A 15,515-nucleotide genomic window follows, 5' to 3' on the forward strand; every position below is an offset into this window, starting at 1 on the left:
TAACGACCGCTGATATACCGATGGCTACAATTGGCTATAGCGCGATTGATGCCAGGCGTCTCGCATTTACCGCACATACGCGCGCCGCGTGTTATTGTAATATTGACGACGTTTAGTTCACAGTGCCGGTGTATGTAATCGTATTAAGTACTAGATAGTGCTTTGTCGAAACACACCTTGCTCTTGTACAACAACTAGAACTGAATATATAGCCTAGTGGTTGGATTGACAGGTAGTCATACCTGCAATATATAATACAGTGTTTCACTGATATCTTACTGGGCGTTTGAAAAAAGATTAGGTCATATTATGTAAGCCTTTCATCGACAATGGTGATGTAGACAATCGCTTTGAGACGAGGGGCTGTCTATTGAACCAATAGGCATCCTGATAACCCAGCTATCACGACATGCGCATCGCAGCAATCAGTTTCTAAGTTCACAACTCGAACGCCGACTACAACTAGACATTAGACAACTAGAACATGTGAAGCTATCTTAAATGAGGTGGTCGCGTCTAAATACTAGCAGATCTAGTTATCTCAGGCGTGTTGACTTGTTCGTTTGGTATTGCATCAAATTCCCACCTGTAAATATATCCGGCCCAGTGAAGGCGGTCAACGGGATGACAAGTCAATCGAACTTTCAAGTGTTGGAGGTTTACCTAGGCTCCTCCTCGCCACCTTATCCGCGTCAGCGGTGTCTTACAAAAGTCTAAAGGTGGGCCGTGCTATAAGTCGGCAGTTACGAAAAATAAAAAGAATATCGGCCTGGTGTAAATGACCATAGTAGTCGACAAACACCATGAATACCCCAAAACAAACAAACAATCGAACTTTGACGCCATTGCCCTGTGAGTAAGTTTTCCCGAATCTTAATTGTCGTAACAATACGTAAGCATGTTCGTTGCTGTATGACAAAAGGGCACTCGCATTTTAATTTACAATGCCTACATATATGTGTGCAATTCCAAGTATGAGCTGCCGTAAAGAATCATATGTATGTTCTTGGCTGTATAGTATGATAAAAGGGCTATAGGATTTTAAGTTACAATGCATACATATATTTGGGTGATTCAGAGTAAGGATATCCTCGGATCATTTCGTACCAATGTAGAATAGCAATGGATCCTCATTTCAAATAGAACGAGTCAAGCTGTTAAGACAATCTTGAGGGAAGAAGTTCTTGTTCGACGAGAGCGTAAGGCGTCATTATTAAAGAGATCGTGATAGCCTACTCATAACCCTGATACTTAATATTTCTTTTTAATACAATGCAGAACATATACCAAATGAATTTGAAGTGCTATAGTTGTTGAATAATAATACCAAGAATATGAAGTCGGGATCGCTTGATTGCTTTAAATGTTTGATGTTTTTCTTCAATCTGCTGTTCTTCGTAAGTATTCGCGGCCACCAAACGGTCATATTCACAGAAGGGGAATCGTCCTCAGTACGAATTGTAGTACGAATTGTACGATGAACAATGAACACGTTGTAGAAATACTATAATGATATGTTTGGTGCTTCCATAACACAGGGAATTGATCAGCGTTCATCGCAAATGAGTTGTCGATTTATGCCAGTTACGTTTCCAACTGTTCTTGTTCGTTTCATGCGAACATTTTCATGATATCTCGACTTTATGCCATGGTGCCGCTTCTGTACAATGGTGTACAATGTACAATATACATATGTATATCGCGGCGTACTTGCTCTGGGTGTGCAATGCTTAAGTGGCGGTGAGGAATGTCGGAAAACTTGGGCACGAATTCTTCGCATTGATCCTTCCATTCCATTCATGGCGCTTATAATTTGTTAAGAATGATCACTGGTAATGATCTCTTTTGTCAAAATTATTCCACACCAGAGTTGAATCAATTGTAATTTGTAATTGGGCTGAATGTAATTAATCACATATTTTCATGTAATTGTAATTATAATCAGAGGTGGTCAAAGTAGTCACCGTCGCTACTCAAGTAGAAGTAGAAGTAACGCCGGAATTTCTACTCAAGTAGAAGTAGGAGTGGTGGATCACAAGTAAGTAAGTAAGTACGTATTCTACGCTTATTTTTGCCTACAAAACTGAAAACTGGCAAGTAGAAGTAGAAGTAGTCCAAAATCATAACTACTTAAAAAGTAGTGTGAGTAGGCAAAATCTACTTCAAGTACTTCAAAAAGTAGAAGTACTTCGTTACTGACCACCTCTGATTATAATTGAAGCATTTCTATTTTGTGTGATTGTAATTGTAATTGTAATTTGATGAAAATTTTGTTCAATTACAATTTCAATTACATTGTCATCACGACATAACATGATCAATCATCACACCAGTGAAAATCCGGTATGGACCAGGGGCCCGCAAGGCCTTATTACACAGTCACCACCTGTAATAATTAGCCTATTTACATCGGTGTTCTATGCGTGCCGCGTTATAACTAGATAATTCAGCCATGCTAAACTGTCTCCCATACTTCAGTAGCAACGAAAAACTTTGTGAATTACAGTACAGGTTAATCCAGTGGTTCTCAAGCTGGGGGGCGTGCCCCCCTTGGGCGGTGTGAAAACATCTGAAGGGGGCGCGAAGCTCCGGTAAACTGATTTTTTTTTCACCTTCATTTCAAAGCTATTGCATTGTGTATAGTCCGAATTTCATATTGCAGAATTCTCTCATCAACAGTCACAACCTTCAATACCATTAAACTATCTGTAAAGATTGCTAACATTCTGGTTTCCATGTGTGATATCACGCTAAAGGGGCCACGAAATAGCTCACTGTCATAAAGGGGTCGGGGCGTGTCTAAAGAAGTTAGAGAACCAGTGGGCTAAACTAAATCCTAATATTTAAAAACTGGATGAACGGCAAATAAACTCTTCTGAAACCTGTGCTGAACCATTTCCTACACCACGGTCAGAATTTTTTTCAAATCTTCGACCAGTACCGAGGCTTGCTGCAACAATTGCAAAAGAAATTTAAATTTCCAACCAAGGCTCCATCAAACTTGATCACGCATTTGTAGAGATGTTAACCCAATCTTACCTCCAATCTTGGCCAAATTTACAGGGGACAGAAACTTTCGCACCCTAACGTTCGTCAAATGCTATCTAACAGTTTCCGACCAAGTGAAAATGTAAAGGCGAACCAAAATGTTTTAATTCATAGTTGTCAGGAGGTTCTTTCCTTTTGCATTTATTTTAATTTTACACACCTTATCTGTATTACCCTTATCGCTGGCGCCTTACCAAATCCAATTCATTATTCTACTCTGCTCTGAGTAGCATATTCGTTTGATTAAATTTCATTGACTGTCCTGTGGCCTATTCGCTGTTAGTCGCTCAAATGTTTGGTTGTTAACAGTCGCTTGAAACAATGTCCTGTGTTTGTAGTTTTCAGTACTCATGATTAGGAATAGTTGGAATAATTTCGAGTTTTTTTTAATTAAAGGGTATTCTACGTATCATGAATGAAAAATTAATAGCTTGAGACTGTTGCTAATTACGTCGCTACGGTAGTCAAAGAACACCTCTATCGCATCAATTCCATGTTCACCAGTAATCATAATTGTAATTTTAATTGTATTTAATTACATGTTTAACAGTAATTGTAATTGTAATTTGATATTTTTAGCATTCAGTAATTGTACTGTAATTGAAACATGTAAGGGAGTAATTGTAATTTAGCTGAATTATTGTAATTGGTCCACCTTTGTTCCACACTCTATAGACACGTATCATCACGGAGCTCAATTAGTCAAGTTCTATTCCATTTTCGGGAAATGTTGAAGCACTAATGATTTTTATGAATCTTCAAATGTACTGTGTCCTGCATAGCATGCGTATGACTATGATTATGGTATACTCTGATACGCATATCTCTGTCTCTCTCTCTCTCTCTCTCTATATATATATATATATATATATATAACCTTTGACGTGACATAATTATGCCAGATATGTGGAGCAGCAACGTTGGCGGTGGGGATTTGGGCAGCCGTGAGTGCGGGTTCCTTCAAAGATGTGCTGGTCGACAACCCAGTCATCTTCAATGGGGTGTATATTATCATTGGCGTAGGTGCGGCACTTTTCCTAATGGGCTTTTTGGGTTGCTGCGGGGCTGTCAATGAAAACAGGTGTCTTCTTGGGATGGTAAGTATCCGCGGTTTCGTAGTATTTCTAAAATGTACAGTAGGGCTCTTCAAAAATAACTTTTTTTCTCTAATCGTACTGGCTACTTGATAAAATTGTTAGGTTACCTAATTTAAGCCTACACGCAAAATTTGGTTCAATTCCGGCCAGTAAAAATTTGGATTATGAATAAAATAGTATTTACGGTGACCTATTCTTTGTTTATTTATTATAGTTGTGCTCACCGTAAATACTATTTTATTCAAATCAAAATTTTTCGACGGCAATAACTCCGTTTCCACTGGTTGGAATTGAACCAAATTTGGTGAGCATCGTTTCTATACACAGCCTAACACTTTCATGGGGTGAACAGAAAATATTCAAATTTTTTATTATTTATTTTTATATGATAAATAGAAACTTTCTTCTCCTGTAGCAAAGCGGTTACTGGCTGGAATTGAATCAAATTTTGTGTGTAGGCTTAAATTAGGTAACCTAACAATTTTATCAAGTAGCCAGTACGATTAGAGAAAAAAAGTTATTTTTGAAGAGCCCTGATGTACAGCTGTAAAATGTAGATTTTTCGTTAACGATGTCAGAATCAGAAAAGCATATTTTTGAGCAGGGAGAATTATTGATGCGTAACATGTCTGCAACTTTCCCGTCGTTATGCTGGAACTCCTATAATGTCTATGTGAGATTATAGATAACTAACCTACGAATAGATGCGCATCAGGTGACTCACGGTCGAGTGATGCTAGAGTAGGGTTGCCATACGTCCGGAATTTCCCGGACATGTCCGGAATTTCACTGTTAAAACTGCGTCCGGGAGGAATTTCTAAAATATGCCTAAATGTCCGGAATTTTGAAGGCTTGAAGTAGCCTCATATTTTTTTTTGTAAATCAACCTAAACAAGACTATTTTTGGGCAGATTTTTGCTACATGAAATTTTTCTTCGCGCTGCGCGCGATTTAGTATCATATATATTGGTTTTAATATGGGGACTACCGCCCTCGCAAAAACTGCGATAAAAAAATAAATAAAAAATAACATTCATTTACAAAAAGAAGTCTAATTGTAATCGCAATTACAAGATAACGGCTATCCGACAGTCGTCGAGCATGTCCGCATTCAAGTCGAAATACAAGCAATTTCTTCTAAATCAATACTAGCCAGTCTTCAGGATTACCGGACCACGACCTAACATCGACCTCGCCCTCCACCACATGCCACCCCATTTTGTTGCTTGCGTCTTATATTCTCTGCATTACTTTTCATTCAGTGTGCATGCCTCTTATTTACTTCGCCTAGGCTAAGGTGGTTGTCTGATCTTAATGGCCACTCCAAGTTGTTTCGACACCTTCCTATCTTTTCATTGTATCGCAGTCTTGTGATGTTTTGATACGATGAAAATATTAATAAACCTGATTGATTGATTGATTGAACGGTATTCATAGAGTCGTCGTTTTAGGTCGTTTGGATGCTTTATTCAAAGATGGTGGTTCTAAACCTGGGGGTAGTTTGCCTTTATTCTGGGATTCGCGAAGATGTTAAAAGTAATTAGCTTCCAAAATAGGCTGTGAGTAAGTCTGGGCAAATGTGCCGACCTTTAATTAGTAATCAGCTCATCAAATTTTGAGCTGGGCCACGGCACATTTTCAAATTGGAAATGGATTCGCGACCATAAAAGGAGGGAAACCACCGGATGTGCGGTGTTTATATAGCTCAGTGGTGAAGTGCACACCCGCATTAGGCTGATAAATAATCTCATCGGCGTGACATAAACATGACTTAACGATGTACAATCACGCCCCTTGCATTTTCGAAGTCACCATCCTACACTAGCTCTATTCTACCGCTGACTCTGATTATGTGAGCGGAGAGAGGATTAAAATTATACTGTAATATATGGAAGAACCAATATTATTGACACAATTCATTCAAATCATTTAACGACCAGATGCATATAGTAAACTCCCAGAAGTTGCATCGAATACCCTACGATGGGCCCAAGATCAGTGTTTATTTGGGCGGGATGGGGCTGAAAATATGTGGCTTCGGCCCAGGTTACAACATACAATACACAACCACATACTCCTGAACCAGATCGCGACCACCTCTAGTTGATAAACAAAGCGTTGCTGGTGTGACGTCATATTGATCGACAATGCGCTCACACCTCATTTCGAAATCCGCTAGTGGGCGCTGAAGAGCGTCCGGAATTTGTGAAACAAAAATATGGTAACCCTATGCTAGAGTCGCAAATTTTTTGTCGCTTCATAGCATGAAACGGCAACGTAATTGCTAATACCATAGGTCACGACCCTAGCACTCAAATTTATTAACGTTGATAGTATTCGAAAGCTACAGTCGGGCAGCCCTGCAGCCCTGATATATAACATACACGTGATCAGATTCCCTGCTGGAGGTCATCGAAATTTAGGACACCCATTACCAGGGTTGTAACCAAGTCACAAGGCTCCGAGTCACAAGTCAATCTCACTTTTATAGTTTTGACTCGGGTCAAGTCGAGTCATTTTCAATTCACCACCGAGTCAAGTCCGAGTCCAAGTCCCCAAGCAGAGGGTCGAGTCCGAGTCATGGTATTATGACTCGCGTCGAGTCAAAGTCATTGTGTTGACTGCCCAGTTTCCAGTTAAAGGCTTGTTAAATACACTTTTTATAACTCTGTTTGGTGATATCGAATGGTTCGCATTTATAATATACTAATATTCGTCATTTTAGCAGTTTCTGGACGTGTTTTCAAGCACCAGTACCAATAGACGAAATCCCAATAATGTGATTACTTTACTATTCTGTGAAATTACAATGAAACGTCGGTCTTGGCCGTCTGAGTCTCGAGTCATATGACTTGCTTCGAGTCATGCACAATGACTCGAGTCCAAGTCGAGTCAAACACAAATTGACTCGAGTCGAGTTGAGTCATTTCCGTATTTTGAGAAAATGACTCGAGTCAAGTCGAGTCATCTGAAAAACGGACTCGAGTCATTACAACCCTGCCCATTACGTTTCGGCAACATTGCACCAAGTTTTCCATGTCTTTTTTCGATCGGGTAGCTGTTCACTAAAAATAAAGCAAGGCTAGCGATTTCTTTGACTTGAATCGATGACGTTGGAATATTTTGTCACTGTCTGAAAATGTTGACTTGAAAATGTAAGATAAATACTTTCACTAGAGGCCTTGCTGTGATAGATTCGGTACGAGATTTTCTCGCTTAGGATATATTTGTTTGAGAGGCCGTCGCTGGCCTACAAAATTGTCTTGTATGTGAAAAAGAGATTTCAAATAGCATTTGAACATACTTTCAGCAAACAAAAAAAAAACATAAGGAGCATACGTTCGGATATAACTGGTTGACTACATGACAGTTCGGACATGAACAATATGGGAAATCCGTTAACTTACCCCTAAGGGGGAATTCCTCCCCGGTTGGGAACCACTGCATTAGGTTATATCCCGTATCCTACGATGTCTACGTGGAGAGATAACCTACATTCATTTTTACAGCTCTTCGTCTTCGTCCTGATCATATTCATCGTGCAAATCGTGGGTGTGATCCTTGTTTTCGTATACTTCCCTCAAGTAGAGGCAACTGCTCTCGAATCGATATCTTTGTACAACACTACGGCAGCCGTGAAGCAAGGATGGGATACGTTTCAGGCTACCGTGAGACTATAGCTTTCTGCAACTAATCATCAAATGTGGATTGGATATACCGCGGCATTTTGTATGCTGTGCTGAATTAGCTGTCATTGGGCAGTGGATTGACGCATCATACTATCAAAAACCACCTTGTAACGATCGTCACGGTTTACTAATGCGTACTGTAAAGCAGGGGCGGGCAACATACGACCCGTGGGCCGGATCCGGCCCGCGAAGGGATTTTATCCGGCCCGCGGACAGTTTTCCGTCTCACATGATAATGTGGCCCGCGACCCCAGTCTGCTGAGATTCCCCACTACTTGCTTAAACGTCAAATTTTAGTGACTGTATGTTATTATATACGTGTGTGCGCAGCGTAGGAGAGTGGATCTTACGCGTAAGTTCTTCGAAGCGAGAAGTCTTGCATTATCGGCATTTACGATGTACTCAACCCTAATGTTGTTTGTGGTAATCGTGGTATGGTATGGTAATCGCCACATGAATTCAATATCGAGATTAATTAGGCCACACAGATGAACAACGACGCTATCTCGTCACCTACTCAACCCTAATGAATTGATATCTTGGTAAATTTGGGGTACCGGGTAGGGATGGTGTGAACATCTGAAAGGTTCAGTTTCGCGTGAACGCGAACGTGAACCTCATGACGTCACGTGACGTCACATTGCTAATTCAAACCCTACATTTCAGTGAAGTGAGAGCTTATCTATATTAATGTACATTGTACACAATACCTAGCGACGACTCGGGCCAATAATGCCACAATGCTGAAGTACATATTGGCGTTTTAAACGTCGCCAAGCGTATCAACTGGGGCAATCAATTGATATAATAATCCCATAAAATCAATATTTTCCGTCGCTTTGCCAACAATTTCGACGAGGACTTGCAAGGATCATAAACTTGCGCCTTAACGGTCTAGGCCAGATCAGACAGTGCATTCGGCGTCTGAGTATTGCTACGCTGATATTGAGCAAAGTGTAAAACGGGTTTCTATACTTGCTACCGATAATACCGCATTAACAAGTTATACAGCAGTAGCCAACACGCCAATCGCTAGGATCTGGTTTTTATGATAACACAAACAAAGGAAATCAAGATTGACCCCGTACGCCTGCTAGACAACGATATCAATTTCAATAATTGGTTGAATAAGCATTATTCGCTGACTACATGAATGTGGTGTATTTCGATTTTGATGTTGTGTGATTGCGGGTCAAGCTCACAGCAGAGAGTCACTAAATATTCACAAACGGGAAGCTGGATCTTTCGAGCAAACTTTTGTAACAAAGCAAGTAAAATTTTTGAGATTGGTGGGTGCATGCCCGTTTGGTGTTGATTTTTTTATGCTGCCAGCGCCATGCATAGAGTGGTGCGAAGTTGAAATGCAAAGGATTCCAACCAAAGATGTTATGATGACGTGAAAAATGGTAATCTATAGAAAAGGTGCACAGTGCAGAACCTACCAAGGTTCGTTTGTGAACGTGAACCTCTAAATTTCTGAGGTTCGCACACAGAGCGTGAGCGTAAACCTCAAGTTCACACCATCCCTAGTACCGGGCTTATCGAACGCATTGAAATCCTAAATAAGGAATGCACCATAGTGTCCTATATGGTGCCGACACGAGCAAATCTCACGCCTCAGTGAAATTGATTCACGTCACAATTTCCATTTGGCTGCAGGCAATTTGACGGTCATTTTTGACCGGCTTGCCGAGCATTAAATTTGGTAAAACGGGTATCAATCGAAAGCTGACTCTGCACTGATTACGAAAATATAAATTGTATTCCTCTCGCGGCCCTGAAACCCCTACAATTAACCTCGAATTTTTCATCGTTATGGAGATTGGCATTGGAACGCAACAATGCGGTCTGGCTCTTTTGCTCTTGAGCTACTCACTCGTTTCGCCAGACATGGCGACGTCTGTATGACAATGCTATTCTCAAATCCACATTGTCTTCTTCATTATCGGCGAGAAATGGCTTTGAAGTGACATTCCTGTCGCTAAAATACATTCATTAAATAGGATTTATTCCTTGTATACGTGGATAAATGAGCGAATAATGTATCGATTCAACAATCCGGCCCGCCAAGTACTTAATTTTCCTATATCCGGCCCGCCGACTGGAGAAGTTGCCCGCCTCTGCTGTAAAGCATGTTACAGCTGATTTACAAAACACACTTGAACATGATCCACAAGCAACAGCATCTCCATATGGATTTTGAAATAAATGAGAAATATTTGACAGACATGTGAAAACGAATTCCAAGCGTAGACCGAAAAGCGCTTGCCAAAATTTCACTGTTGGTTAAATCAAAACATGTTCCAGCGATTGCAATCGTCATCACGCCTCCCGATTTCAAAACTGTCCTGCAACTAAATGCGTTATAGCTACGCTCTGTGGCTTTTCGCACAGCTTAGATACGCTTTAGTGACAAATGCACGATATGTCAGCGAATCACGAGATTGCATCCCGCCAAGTAGATTAAAATCGGGGCATTGCGATTCAGTCACTTGTGTAGCTTCTTGATCATCGAGACCAGGGGTGCCCAACTGGAGGTCATAACCATTTTTAAAGGGGTGGGGGCACAGGGCATGATAAGATTCATCATCACCATCATCTAATATATTAGTTTTCCTCTGCAACAAAAGACAAAATAATTATTAATCAATTCAATAAAGTAATAGTACAATAATAGTACAGTATATTGTCATGTCATTGCTGTTGCCAGTGGTGACCCTACGATTGGGAGGGGGGCTGGGCGAGACTTACGGGAGGAGGGTTATAAGTATGTAATCGCGGCCTCTGGGGGCGGAGCGGAGCGCCCCAGACCGGAGCAGAGCCCCCATACCCCCTTTCGACTCTGTTGTTGCCAACTTAATATTAGTGCGCCATTTGGAACGGGATTGCGTGATGTGTATATGAAGCTATAAAAAGGGCTTTGAAGCAGGCCGGAATGTTGAATTGCTGTAGCTCCTGAGCCTCCTTTTATCATACATTGTCAAATTATAAAAGATGTGAACCCCCACCCGTCCACCGCCCACCCCGCAAGCCACCACTGGCTGTGGCCTTTCTCATCGTTGCGCATAAAAGTTTTCAACAATGTTACTTCTGAAAACAAAGCAGCACAGTGTCTAGGATATTCAAATTCAGTATGACATATGGCTGTTTCCGCGACCAAACCAGCAGACTCTTTGAAGTTGGCTACGGTGTAAAAGATTTTGGGAACCGCTGTTCTACGCCAATGAGCTATTTTCGTACAAATGCATTTCTTCAAAACAGCACCCAGTCTTTACCCTCTCCTACCGTCGTGCGTCTCGTTTATTACCTGATTCTCCGATGGTTTTATATACAGGTGCGTTTGATGAGGGATTTTTTCACTCTCTTCCGATGATATCATTCCGGCATGCTTTTAGAGTGGTGCTGTTACTCAACTGTCAGGATTATGGACACAATTGTTTAAATGGAGAAAAGTGGCGTTTGTCGCCGATTTCGCGCTGTGCCGAACACTTCTAACAATATATTAGAATATACATTAGCTAAATTGAAGGAATTTGCTGTTAGAGATAGGAATTCTGCCACATCGGGCGTACAACTACGGCGATGGCAGGATCCGGAAGTTGCTTGGAACCCGTAATGTGCCGCGATGACCAAGCAAAGAAGTTCAATGGAAATCGGATCAATGGTATATTGCCTGCAACGGCGCAATTGTCTGACACGTCGCACATTGCTGAATCTAGTAAATTATAGTAAACTAATGTGCTGCAACACATCAATGTCCAGCTCGTTTGGTATCTGCCATTTTAGGGATATCCAGACAAGAGTTCTAGACATCCCCTTACCGAGGATTGCTGAATTGAACGCGCCTGGTATTATCAAGAATAGTATGGCGATTGCAATCCATATTTGTAAATCCACATTGTGAATATGTCAATAGTACTTAGTCATATACAGTAAGCAGGTCACAGTCTCTTCATTTGAATTGCACAAAGAGTGTATAATTACGGTCTTGCTGAATTAAATATTATCAAATCCATAAGTCGTTATTTTCTCAAGATACATATCCAACGCCCAATTCAGAATTAATTTTCCATATGTTAAAATTCAAGTCCTGTAATTAAGGAGTTTATTTCAAAAAGTCACATCAAAATTGTGATTGAAAATTCCGCTGCGAAGTCAAAATCCAAATCAAACTTTCCCAATCAGGGCGCAGTTTCCACATCTGGTTTTTCGTTCCGAAGGACACATCAGAATTGTCAATAAAAAGTACACCACCAAGTCAAAATGCAAATCTAACTTGAAAAAAAATAATAATTGTAAATCCGATTTTGACGCCAACCAGGACAAAGTCTCCATATATCGTCTTTCTAATCCGAATTGATATCTATGTTCGCCTTTTGACCCTTTCACCTGCGCGCGTACTGGAAAGATTGTATTATACCTTATGTATGTACGTTCACTAGAACAAAATCACTTCTACCCATCGTCTTATTGTGAATCCTGTTACCGTATTTTCTTATTCAAGTCCCGGTCGGGTATTTCTAGATTGGCTGCTGTGGCTACACCACCTACAGCAATTGGAAGGATAATCAATTATGGAACGCATCATATTCCGATTCCGTACCTACTTCGTGTTGCGCTCGTGACCGTCTGTCGCTGGAAGGAACCATCGATAATGTAAATCAATGCAAAGACGGAGACGTGCAGTATATCAACACTGAGGGATGCAAAACCAAGTTGTCCACCTACATTTGGGTCGTCGGCGGCGTTGGCTTGGGAATCCTCGTCGTTGAAGTGAGTGCTTCCAACACTTTGCTTGATCTGTATTTTTACGAGAACAACCTATTGACCATGGTCCACACTGTGAACGAGATCAGTGCATTTCGCCGATTTCCGCATTAACGTAGGGGCCAAATCACAGATGGTGGACTCTATGGTGGAAACCTTGAAAATAGGTCGTTTGTTCATCTATGCATTTGCAGTACAGCGACAGCGTGTGTCACATCGATTGACCCTGTGAAGTAACCCTAAATACTCTATACTTGAACAATAACAATTACCATCAAAGATTGAAATGAAGAATGCATTATTGCCAAATGTAAACAGTACAGCAGGCGTACGGAATCTACATTTCGATTTGATATGTTCACTCTGATCGATGTCAATGTAGTAATAGTTTGACGCCTTAAGAATACATAGTGGTGTCTAACCTAGACCAGTAAGGCGTAAGCTTATCTTCCCATGCGATTCCTCATCGGAATTGTTGACAAAGCGGCAGAATATAATTTTACGCGATTACTATATATCATATGATTGTTCATGTTGATGCATTAGGTCAGTGGTTCTTAACCTTGCCTTCAGCGCTTGGGGCGGAAACGCTCAGTGGGCGATATGGGAGCGGGGGTTGGGCTCAGGGGGGAGATATGGGGGCTCTGAAGAAAAATTGCTTCGCAGTAGATGGTCAGATGGTGTGGTAGTATGATATATCCTTAATGAGTATCAGAGCAAACTAACATTTCACAAATCATGTAAAATCCCGAAATTTTAGGTCGCGCTACGCTGACGATGTTTGCTATGTTTTCATAAATGTAATGGGTTATTAGGCCTATAATTCCTGAAAACGAATTTTGCGAACTTTTAAATCGTCAATTTCCCAGTAAAACACTGCCGTCACGCTTGGTAGGGTTATTTTCACCAACATGTAGGCTATCACATTAGGTATTATATACCGCAGCACATAGCGTGTGAAAATCGAAGAAGGAAGCGCTGTATATCACTTTTGAGAGTGAGAGCCCCTTTTACATAAATTAGTTTTATGCGCGGGATGAATAACTAAATATACTTGTATTGGAGAATGGAGATCTACAAAATGAAATCGTCAGGATATCTCTTCATCGTATCAGAAAGGGTAATGCTAACTAATGTTGTGGTTAACAACCTCACATGAACGTTATATAATATGAGTTGCTTTGTTTGGAATACATTCATGTTAAAATTAATACCTGAGTACAGTACTAAATTCAATCTGAGCAGATAATGCATCTTATTCTCAGTGGGAGACAAAGTCCAATACCATTAATTTCCCCGTATTGTCAACCCCACAGGACAAATAACATCCATCAGTGAAAATTATTTGCCACTAAACAAATATAAATTTTGAATGGTGTGCTTACTTTGTTTTAATACGTTTACGCGCTTCATTATCTTTTGTCTATACAGCGGACAACGGGACAAGCGGTAACAAAATATCAACATGTAACAAATTATTTGTACCAACGGGCAACCCCGAATATGTTCAATTAATAATTACGTGACCTTTATTTTCCAATACCACAGCTCACTCAGCGCTACTGGTAAATCCGATTACGTGGGGTGAAAGGATAAAAAGTTTATAGCGACACATATTTGCAATTACCACCTACTCATTCATGCATTATCGAAAATGTTTATGCCTAGGGCGACCAGACCACACAAACTTTGCTGACCATCGAAATCACGCTACTTGGTTCTTGGGGGAGAAGCCCTCAGAAGTTTGGTTTATCACGCTATGGGTGCGCACGACAATCGTTTTTCAGGGGGGCTGACGTAGTGTTGTTATGGCCCTCCCCCTTACCCATTGTCTTTATAAGAGTCCTTACAGTATGAGGGGGCGCTGAAGCACGATGATTTTTGAAAGGGGGTGCAGGAGGAAAAAAGGTTAAGAACCACTTAGGTGATGCTTAAAATGTCAGCTTTTAGGCCTACTTCATTATTGTGGCATAATGTGACTTGACTCGTCGCTAGGTGCCATGTACAATAATATAGTACTTTACGGAAATATAGGATTTCAATTAGCACTGCGACGTCACGTGACATTGTAGGATCGTGTTCACGTTCACTTTTGCGTTCAAATGAAATATTTTAAAAAGTTTCGCCTTCACACGAACCAGAACCTACCGGGAGTTCACACCACCCCATAAAGTATCTTTAATGAAAGTATGGAGTAACTTGAAACCTATTGTGACGTGATTCTAATCCAATGATATGATGGGTTGCGCCACGTGCATTGTCGGGACAAAAGAATAAAATGCGTTAGCCTGGATAGAATAGCCACAGACACGCTCAGCACGATTAAAAATTGAAGCAAGCACTTTGATAACATCAATCTGTCGAAGATATGATCGGTTCCTCGACATACCCGCACTTTCCCTGATATAGCTCATTAGTTATTACCTGACACAATAATTACAACTGTGAAGAGACGGATTTGTGACAACAATCAGCGGTGAGTTCTCATTTGGCCATTGAATCAGATCAATCCAATTAACGAACAACCAGCTCGAGGTAATGCTTTTCCGTGCTTCGCTGCGTGATAAATGTTTTTCTCTTTTCCTCATGTGGTCTCAACGATGATTTAATTTTACAGGTCCTTGGAATGATATTCGCGTGCGGCCTCTACAGAGCGATAGAGGTTGATCGACGTGATCGAGTCTGGTAATATCAATATTCTATATCTATAAATATTGACTGTATGAAGCGATGGGATTCTCCAGAGTTAGTTGGTAGCCTAGCTCGTGCGACCCTCGTCTTGATCGGTTATATATTTGGCTTGTTATTCTGCACATTGATAGAGAATCCACTTTATCGCCATATACCGTGACCTGTGATCACACTATGTTCTATTTTTTGACTATTTTTTAATAAATTACTGTAACTTGGAAAA

At 40.7% G+C, this 15,515-nt stretch overlaps 1 protein-coding gene across 1 annotated transcript; it reads left to right on the top strand.

The window, feature by feature from the left end:
- On the top strand, nt 1-15,515 carry LOC145458336 (tetraspanin-18-like). Its single transcript, XM_080336671.1, has 5 exons — nt 1-1,397; nt 3,951-4,145; nt 7,655-7,813; nt 12,359-12,607; nt 15,219-15,515. Exons 1-5 carry the CDS (start codon nt 1,335-1,337, stop codon nt 15,288-15,290), a joined length of 738 nt encoding a protein of 245 aa, XP_080192797.1. The 5' UTR covers nt 1-1,334; the 3' UTR covers nt 15,291-15,515.

Source organism: Botryllus schlosseri, chromosome 16 (genome assembly GCF_051294905.1).
Source record: "Botryllus schlosseri isolate E-star chromosome 16, Bs_hap1, whole genome shotgun sequence".
NCBI lineage: Eukaryota > Metazoa > Chordata > Ascidiacea > Stolidobranchia > Styelidae > Botryllus > Botryllus schlosseri.